This window comes from Triticum dicoccoides, chromosome 7A (genome assembly GCF_002162155.2).
Source record: "Triticum dicoccoides isolate Atlit2015 ecotype Zavitan chromosome 7A, WEW_v2.0, whole genome shotgun sequence".
Classification (NCBI taxonomy): Eukaryota; Viridiplantae; Streptophyta; class Magnoliopsida; order Poales; family Poaceae; genus Triticum; species Triticum dicoccoides.
The window spans coordinates 688820216-688830035 of record NC_041392.1 but is presented as its reverse complement, the minus strand read 5'-3'; the positions used below and the strand labels follow the sequence as shown (position 1 = coordinate 688830035).

The 9820-nt window shown below is 41.9% G+C and overlaps 1 protein-coding gene and 1 pseudogene across 6 annotated transcripts; one reads left to right on the top strand and one right to left on the bottom strand.

Moving 5' to 3' along the window:
* Positions 1-3568: 3568 nt before the first annotated feature.
* LOC119328539 (E3 ubiquitin-protein ligase UHRF2-like) lies at positions 3569-8740 on the top strand. 6 transcript variants are annotated; one of them, XM_037601514.1, is made up of 9 exons: positions 3569-3689; positions 3765-3900; positions 5182-6360; positions 6725-6782; positions 6888-6985; positions 7311-7401; positions 7737-7784; positions 8175-8233; positions 8335-8740. In XM_037601514.1, exons 3-8 carry the CDS (start codon positions 5357-5359, stop codon positions 8211-8213), a joined length of 1338 nt encoding a protein of 445 aa, XP_037457411.1. In that variant the 5' UTR covers positions 3569-3689; positions 3765-3900; positions 5182-5356; the 3' UTR covers positions 8214-8233; positions 8335-8740. The 6 variants fall into 6 exon arrangements, with proteins under 6 accessions (XP_037457411.1, XP_037457409.1, XP_037457410.1 ...); XM_037601512.1 differs by having other exon boundaries at positions 6882-6985; XM_037601513.1 differs by having other exon boundaries at positions 6722-6782.
* A 462-nt stretch (positions 8741-9202) lies between these two features.
* LOC119334970 lies at positions 9203-9399 on the bottom strand (annotated as a pseudogene).
* Between the last annotated feature and the right edge of the window lie 421 nt (positions 9400-9820).

Sequence of the window (9820 nt, the reverse complement as noted above, 5' to 3'; positions counted from 1 at the left end):
ATGTGGATCTAGGTTGCAACTATTTTAATTGATGCTTCCTTTGTTATTTTATGTAAGGTGTATTAGTTTCAGCACGGTAACCAAGGCACATAATTATAGAGAAGTTGGGATAAAATTATCCTTGGCAAATTTGTTGGTTAGTGGTAAGTAAATCATTTATTACAGGAAAGTAAAAGATACATGCAATCGCGAGAGATATATTTTTCTTTTTTCCCTACAAGAGAGATAGAGACAATCAGGAGAGAGATATTTTCCTCTTTTTTGAAAGGCTAAAAAGGGATCATGAGAAACTTGAACAAACAAGTAATAATGTACGTGCAATGCACGTTTATATTCGATAGGCTATATCTGTTGCACGTTGATGTTTGGTAAAATATTAATTATTTTTTTGTGGGAGTGGTAGGATATTAATTACGTGACAGATTTCATGGGATAACATTGTGTCAAAATGTGTTTATAACCAATGGCAGTGGTGGGCAATTAGAGCGTTAAACGTGTTTGGTGCTTAACATTGGAGTGATTTAAACCGCTAGATAACATGATTTGACGGTTGAGATGATTTGGATCTGCCCCTTTTGGTCTTTTTATATTGGTATAGATGCATATTATATTGTGAAATTTTATATAAATAAAATACACCTTGCATAAAGGAACGAAGAGTATTGTGTTGCTTGGGTCTAAACTTACATTTAGGCTTTAATACTTTCTCTGGTTCATATTAATTGTCGCTGATTTAGTATTTCCTCCAATCCATATTAATTCTCGCTGACTTAGTAATTCCTCTGGTCCATATTAATAGTTGTTGATTTAGTACAACTTTGTATTAAATGAGCAACAATTAATATGGATCGAATGGAGTAGTACTATATTATCTTTCATGCAAAAGAGTAGGCGTTAAGAACTGGGTGAGAGGGCTGGATGATCCACCAATGCATCAATAGTCTAAGGAGAAGAAGTGTAGTATGATTTTCAATGTAATCTTTTTTACTAATTGTGTCCAAGTTATTGTTTTTCTTGTTTGTTATCAGAAGAAGAATCAGATCTAAGATGTGTTTTGGGTGTCTTTTTCTTCTAAAAATGTCAGACGACGGTCTTGCAATGAGAGTGAAGTTAGAAGTCACTATGTCGTCGAAGCGGTAGCGCGTTAGACGTTATTTATCCTTTTTCTTCCTTCTTTTTGATAATGTCTTTTCCATGAGAGATTTGCACACAATAGGTGCATTAACTGCCTTATTTATAATAGATTAACTTGCAGTTCAAGTCACCCGGATTTATGCCTTAATTTAAGGAACCTGTTTGCCTGATTTTCGTTTCCTTGCTGATCGGCTATTTCCTTTCCTTGCCCGCCATCAGTTCTGTTTCCGTGGGGCTGCTTTTTTCCTTTCTGTATCGATCTCCTAATTTATTTGCTGCCTATTTCATATCCTAGTTTCTTTTTATTTTCTGCTTCTTCCGACCCACAACTCAGTCTTCCACTAGTGTAATTTCTTCCGCTTCTCCATTGGCTTTTGTGTCCACTTGCACTTCGTCTCCTAGTGCATGGATTGGCATCTACATGTAAGTATTAACTATCGTGCGTGTCATTCCCGTCAAAAAAAAAAAACTATCGTGCGTGTCATGGCATTAGGTTACAATGATGATTGAGTAGTCTTTCTTGTGTTTTGTAATCCATTAGAATATGTGTTTAAAATCACCTGTTCTTGGGCCAAGGCACGAGCAACTTTGACCAAATGACATGTCTTTGTTTGGATTTAACAAAATGCCGTAGTATTGTGTCACTGACGCGTAGGGTCTGGGCCCTTGTGTCAATGACACGAAATTGTGTCATTTGGTCACTCTTTTTCTTGGGTAATGTAGTGTGCCTGGCAATATGAGTTCAGAATTCTTTTTCTAGCCAAATAATATCATGTTCGAACTACTTGGTGGAATTTGTCCTTTTAGTTTCTTGAGGTGTGGTCTGAATTTGATGTGAAATTTTGACATGGTATATGTGTGTTGTATGAATTTTGTCAATTTTTTTCTATTTTTAGGCGAACTTTGTCTTTTAAAATTCGTCGAATTGCGGATAGAGTTTGGATATGATTTTTCGTGACATTCTATATACTATTGTATCAATGCCGTCAACTTCTATAGTTTAGTGGTCATTAATCTCAACTCAAAACCAACAAACCAATTTTGTCATGGAGTTGCTATATGTCAAATTAATGATTTCTTTTGTGCAACTAGTGATTTTTTTCATAGCCCTTGGATTTGGAAGCAGTTGCTTGACTTTTCTCTTGCGACTAGTTAATTTTTGGGTAGCCCTCGGCTCTGGAAGCAGTTGCTTGCCCACATGCAATCTTTTTTTCTTACAACTAGTGAACTTTTCCGTAGCCATTGGATTCGGAAGCAGTTGCTTGGCTCGCATACTGTTTCTTTTCTTCCAACCAGTGAACTTTTCTGCAGCCCTCGGCTTTGATAGCAGTTGCTTGGCACACATGCCGTCTCTTTTTCTTAGTGGACTTTCCGTAGCCCTTGGCTCCGGAAGCGGTTGCTTGACCCGCATGTCGACTTTTTTCTTCTTTTAATCAGTGAACTTTTCTGTGCCCCTTGGCTCCGGAAGCAATTTCTTGGCCCACATGTTGACTTTTTATTCTTCCAATCAGTGAACTTTTCTGTAGCCCTTGGCCTCGGAAGCAGTTGCTTGGCCCACATGCCGACCTTTTTTCCAACTAGTAAACTTGGGCTTCAAAAACAGTTTCTTGGCCTGCATGCCGACTTTTTTTTCTTCGAAGCAGTGAACTTTTCTGTAGCCCTTGCCTCTGAAAGCAGTTGCTTGGCCCACATGTTGATTGTTTTTTCTTCCAATTAGTGGACTTGTTTCTTAGTAATTGACTCAGGAAGTAATTGCTTGGCCTGCATGCCAACCTTTTGTTTTGGTGCTAGTGAACTTTTTTGTAGCCCTTGACTCTAGAAGCATTTACTTGGTTTGCATGTTGACTTATTTATTGTGAATTTTTCTGTAGCCTTTGGACCCAGAAGCAGTTGCTTGGCCCATATGCCCCTGCTGAAGTCAGGGGTGCCGTGTGTTAGAGGATCCCAATCGCTTAGATCTAGATCTCACTCTTAACATCACAAACACACCAACTATATATACTTATTCACTAGTAACCCTAGCCCCACCATTCTCGACCCCCTCCCCCTCCCAAATCTCCGGCGTCGTGCCGACAGCTCCATCATCACATCTTTATTCCCGTCGCACGGTTGTTGACCCACTTTCCGCAACCTAATTGCTCTCCATTCTTCCTCGACAATCAACCTAGGCCCCAGACAGGTGAATTTGGCCCCGATTCAACACAAGAGACGTCGAGGAAGGCTTTACAGGGGGCAAAGCAAAACACAAAGGTGAGGAACCGAATCTAATCAATCTGTGTATGGCAAATTCATCTTTGCGCGTGTGTGCATCCTATGGATACATAGGCTAAATAAATCAATTCCATTATCATGTTAAAAAATACTTGAAGAAAAATCTCTGTTTTTTTAAAGAATATCCACGGTGGCAGAGCTCTTCTTGTTCTTGACACGCCCCATGGGGGCGGCGTGGCAGAGCACAGTGCCTTCCCTAGATATATAGTATCCCTCCGCTAGATTGCGCGAGCAGCGGCAGGTGCCGTGGCCGCCGATTCCAGAGTATCTTCCGCCGGATCCATGTTGGTTCATCTTCCCCAGCTCATTTGTTTGTCCCCCCCATTGCGAGTAACCACACCGTTCATTTCACACTGCAGAAGAGGAGCAGACGGCCGCTTGAAGATTAATACTTCTTCTTTTATTGCCTCACTACTACAATCTCCCGGTATATCTTCCACCTCCGCCGCTCTACCTTCCGGTTCTCATCACGGCTGCGCCGCCGAGGAGTCTCAGGTAACCCCCCCTTCTCCGTCCTCTTCTTCCCCCTCGCTGCGATTTGTTCCGGATTCGGACAGATCCGTTCTCGTGGTCCGGCCCCTGTTTAGATTCGGATTTACAGCTTGCTCGGTGATGCTGTTGGTTAGGGCTCGCGCTATTTGGGGGATTGGGAAACCTTGTTGATGGATGTGTTGGAATCGTGGAGGTGGGGGTCTCCACCCAATTTGGGGGAAGAAATATCTATGTGGAGAGGGGAACCCATGCTATTGGGGAGGGGGGGATAACAAAGGGATGGGGAATTTTTGTAACTTGGATAATCGCGATGTTTGTCGATCCGGTCACCGGCCTGCGGGGAAGGCAAGATCTTTCTATAGGCTCCCCTTGAATAAGGAACCCTAGATCTATGCCGCAAGATGCGCCTGTGTGGCCCGTGCCTCAGATTTATCCGTCGCACAATGATGTGCCCAGGTCGTATCCCGACCACTCGAATTGCTTCGAAACTTGTACATTTGAATTTGTGTCAAATATGTGTATAGGATTATAGTTGGCCTTGTTATCAGCGAATCGTAAGGTGTTGGAGTCAAACACCTGTAATTGGACCTATAATATACTCCCTCCGTGCCAAAATAAGTGTCTCAACTTTGTACTAACTTTAGTACAAAATTGTACTGAAGTTACTGAAGTTGGGACACTTATTTTGAGACAGAGGGGGTATAAAGGAACCACGCGGTAACAAAATAAAAACATGACACCAGGTCATGAGAGGGGTTGTATGGTCACCGTGGCAAGGGTGGCCAAACCGGCCATGGCGGGTGGTGGGAGACACTGACGAAGCCTTGGTGAGTTTCCTCGCCGGTTGTGTTATGTTGATTTAATGCACCGGGAGGAGCACCCGAGCAAGGGCTCCTAGAAATGTAGGATTCGGCCCAACTCCGTCATCAAACATCGTCTTGCCATTGTCTACTCTTTGGAAATCCAATGTCTCTTTACCCACATATTTATTATACACTGAGGCACGTGCGAGTAGTATCCGCATAATTGGTAAGGCTTTTACGGATTTGAGATGGGGGGCAAACGAAACTAGAAAAGAGTCAAGGGGCTTTTCTCTTTGTCTACATCAAATTGATCTCTCTTGTTATGGTTACTTCGCCGGTCTTCTAGGTACATAGTGTACCAAGTCAAAATGTTGTGACTATTTTATTACATCTTTTGACTTTATAGTGATACAATATTTTCCTTGAAAAAATTGATTTAATGCTTCCTTATCCTTATTGAAGAGCTTGTGGGGCGCTGCAGGAGGGAAGGTTTCAAATTTATTTTATGCCCAAGGATATTTGAAGTTGTGCTTGTTAAGAACTAGGCTCTTGCAGCCTCTCTATATCCAATTCTACTACTGAGTTTTCCTTGGCCCAAACATTTTTGTGTCCAAGACTGTGGTAGAGACAGTCTCATTCTTTTTACGGGAGAATATATGACTTTAAAATCTATGAAGAACACCTTTTTATGTCAGAAGGAGAAATCAAAGTCATCAGTAAATTTTTTGGATTTATCCTCAAGCTCTAGTTCGCCAGTTGTCGATGGTGTTTGTTTTGTTCCTACTTCAGAAGATGATCACCACCTGTATAAACGGAGGAGGACGGACCAGAAATGTCATTTTGTTCCGACAAATGCAAATGGAAATAAGAGTAGGAGTACAAACAGAAATGCGATCAGGAGTACAACAGATGGAAATGCGAGGAAAAGTACAACCAGAAGTTCTGCAACTTTTGAAGATATTTCGCCCCAGGCACTTATTGTTCCTTCAGATGGAGAAGTTTCAAAATCTGAAACAAACATTGTTGAATATACAAAAAAATATAAAGATACCGCAGAAGCTTCTAAGAGAAATTCTTGGAAAAACTCATCGGTGTCACTTTCTACCGTGGATGATAGGAAGTCAATATCCATATCAAGCAGGCCGTCTTATATAAAGCACAAGGTAGAGGATTCCAGGGAGTCTGATACAGAATCACTTATGGAGTTAACATCAAGGGAGGTTTGCATATCCTTGCTCGAAAGGGATATAGTTCTCATCGAAAAATCAGAGCTCAGCAGCACATCAACTACATTAACCCATGATGATAATGAAAGCAACACTTTATTTGCATGCAAGAGTTGTGGGTCTTTTGAAGATCCATGCCGCATGTTAATATGTGATCGTTGTGAAGAAGCATTCCACTTGCTTTGCTGCCACCGTCGCATCAAGAAAATACCAGATAATGATTGGTATTGCCTGGATTGTTCAAGGAAGAAACCTAAGAGGCAGCGTGAGATGTTGCCGAGTACAAAAGGATCAGCCAAGCATATTCAAAGACCTCTCCAAGTTCTTGGCTCAAAAGGAGATATGTTGATGAATGCTGAACCATATGAAACTCAAGTAAGGATTGGTAGAGACTTCCAAGCAGAAGTTCCAGAATGGTCCGGTCCAATTTCTGGGTATGCTCACTCTTGATCAAATTTTACTTTAAGCCTGTCATTGCTACTGGGACAGGAGTAGCAGCTTCAACTTGAGGAGCAATTTCGATTCATGAAAAATTGTGATTTACGTGGGAAGTGTTATCTTTCCCATGGGGTACTAAGCATCATCTAATGAAAGGCTGTTGGTCCAGTCAAGATTCTCAAACTTTATCTTTTGTTTACCAAAATTCCATGATATATATAAATAAACAATAACCAAGACTGTAAATCCTAAAATTGCATTTAAATTGTATGCCCTACTTCAGTTGTATTTTTATTGTTTCTTCTTGTAACCTTGCATTATCAAATAAAATTTCTAATAGTAACTCCATCTATGCAGCAGTGATGACTATTTTGGTGAACCTGCTGAACTTGATGCCACTGAAATGACAAATCTGAGTGTAGGTCTCCGCACACTCTGGACCTGTTTAATGATAATTGATAAAAATATTTCCTTATTGGTTATTTTCAGCCATGCATTTTGACATTCTGTGCTTTAGTTGCAGTTGTCACTAAGGCGCGAGGACAAGAAAACCAGCATTGGTAACTGGATTCAGTGCCAAGAAGTCTTGGACACAGGTGCTATTTGCGGCAAGTGGCGGAGGTAACACAGGTCACCCTAATTTCTTTCAATGTCTCTGTCAGTTATGGATTGGTCCATGAGGGCTTGGTTTACCCTCTTGTTGTGTTAGAAGGCTCTTCTGTTTTCTGTGTTTTTGTTAACATCTACTCTCTCCTTTCCCAGTTATAAGATGTTCTAACTTTTTCTGAATCGGATGTATGTAGACGCGTTTTAGTGTGTTTGTTCACTCATTTCAGTCTGTATCTAGTCCATATTGAAATATCCAAAACATCTTATAATTAGGAACGGAGGTAATATCGTTAGGATATGCAATCATGTTTTCATTACCCCATGGGAATGTTTGCAGGGCACCACTTTTTGTTGTTCAGTCGAGCGATTGGGATTGTTCATGTTCAGTTCTTTGGGATCCAATTCATGCTGATTGTGCTGTTCCGCAGGTTTGTTTCTGTTATATAGTTTCCTCTTTTTTGTGTGCCCTTGTGGGATGTACATGGTTGTCTTGCTTTATGTCATAACCATACACTTTACATGTTGACTGCATTCGGCTAGTCAAGCTCTTCACAAATGATGGTTGGTTATGTTTATATTATTTCTTGACCTCCGTTGTTCAATCTTTTGGATGTATTAAGCATGTGCAAGTATATTTCATTATTTTCATGCATGCATCTATTTGAAGTCGTGTTGGAACCACTCTGTAATAGTTTTTGCACCATTCTGTAATAATTAAAACCGCAATAGAAAGCTGACATCTGGATTATCCTGTCCATTGTAGGAATTGGGTACTGCTGAAGTGCTTCAGCAACTGAAGTACATAAATAAGGTATGTTCATCTGATCTTTGAACGTGATTACACCACCAAATCTTTGCATGAGGTTCTTGGGTCTTATTACCCCAAAGCTTACTTTGCATGATAAGCAGTTCTTGGGTGTTTTTCTGATATCATGACCTGTTAGCGAAGAATTTGATTTCCACATGCCTCCACATTTACAAGATTGATTTTGGCAAAACTAGTTTTTACCATCCCACAGGATGGAAGATGATTTGAAACAAACATTCCAGCTACCAACCTATAGTTTTCCATACTCCAAAAGTATCGTCCAAAGAAAACAAAACACAGGCCTCATGCAAGATTGCCTGGTCGTCATAGTTTTGCTCCACTGGCCTGTCTTTCACTGTTTGAATTCGAGCTGATCGATTCTTGTCTCTGCAGCTGAAGCTACGTCTGGACAGTTATAAGCAGAAACGCTGAAAGCTGTACAACCGTCAGAAGTGAGTCATGCATTTCCAGATACAACCTACCAACATTCAGCACTTTACCCTACTGCTCTATGCATGAAATTTGATGGATCTATTTATCATCTTTCTTGTAGCAGGATTTGTCGGCAAAGAAACCTGCAGAGAGGGAAACCATCGCACCAGTCCCAGCCCCAGTTCCCTCCTTCGCTGTATGATGGTTGAATCTCTAGCTCAGTTATCCCCAGTTGGCCTTGGAATGAGGAGAGGTTCTGTGGTGTCGCCTCCGAACATGTAGTTCTAACTCCCAGCAATGTCTCCTTGCTTTGAAGCAAATGACCTTGCAGGTCGAGGATTAGAAGCGTGTTTTTTTTCTTCTGTTCTTTTAGTGAGATGTAGAACTGAAGGCTCTGTTACCGTCAGGCGAGCCTACAGCCTTGTGGAGTGAAATCGTGATGGAATTTGTGTTTGACCCTGAACAGTAGGGGAGCCCCTGTTGAGTTTATTGATGCACTGATTGAATGGAAGAATCATTATGCATCACATTTGTTTGTTTTTCGCATGAATTATTGCATGTCGCGACTTGTCGAAAAGGAGAAGAATCTCAACCAGGCAGTCCAGGCTGCCAGCTTCATCCCAGCTCAGTTTGTATTGGTTTAGAGTCTTAAGATTCACAGAAGAAATCAAGCAAGCAAACATTCTTTTTGTTGTTTTCAAGCTTGAAACGCTCATCAGTTGCCAGCGTGCATCAGGATCGTTTACTGCTTTTCCAATGGTTAGTCGCAGTTTTAGTTGTTAATCTTGTTGAATTGAATTGTTCCGGGATCGGCGACCATTTTGGTTGGTTTGTTTGATGATTTCAGATATATGATTACCAATGGTTAAAGAAGTCCCAAATGAAGATGCAGATTTACTTGTAGGTAAGAAAGTCTTTTAGACGAATATTCTGTAGGTAATTAATGAAAAAGGTGCCGTTAGTAGAGGCAAAAATAAAAAGTACTTTCGTGTCTGTCAGACTTTCTTACAGGAAGGAACGATCCTCTACAGCCGTTGGATCCATCCATAGGATGTATCGTGGCCGTTAATCACGCTCTGGCCCAGTGGTCAGAATGCGTAACCAGACTGAAGTGCTTGCCTCCTTATATTGGTAAAGGATGCAGCCGTACGAGCCTATAGAACAGATCCTGTTCAAGTAAAGTCGTGCTGCCGTTCGCAGCGCCTCGCCTTATAAACCGGTTCGGCGCGCTGCAAACTTCCGAGGTGGGACTAATGTATGGCAAGTAACGCTGAAGCGCAACGCAGCGCAGCGCCTGGGTGATGAGAAGGGCGCGTGTGGGCCTCGGTCCATGAAGTTGGGCCGTAGAATGAACGGAGCCCAGCCCATCTAAGAAACATCCGTCGTCTCGTTTGGACTCCTGGGAGCTCCGCCGATCTTGCAGCAGCAATGGCCGGAGCAGGAGAAGATGGCGACGAAGTAGCTCCTCCCCCTCCCTCTCCCCCTCCTCTAGCCCAGCAAGTAAGCAGCAGTATGGGCGTTCCTGAGTAGATCGGTCAAGTGCGAAATCCTTTCCCCTTAACCTGCCGTTCCTCCCTCCCTGCAGCCCATGGGCGACGCGGCGGCGG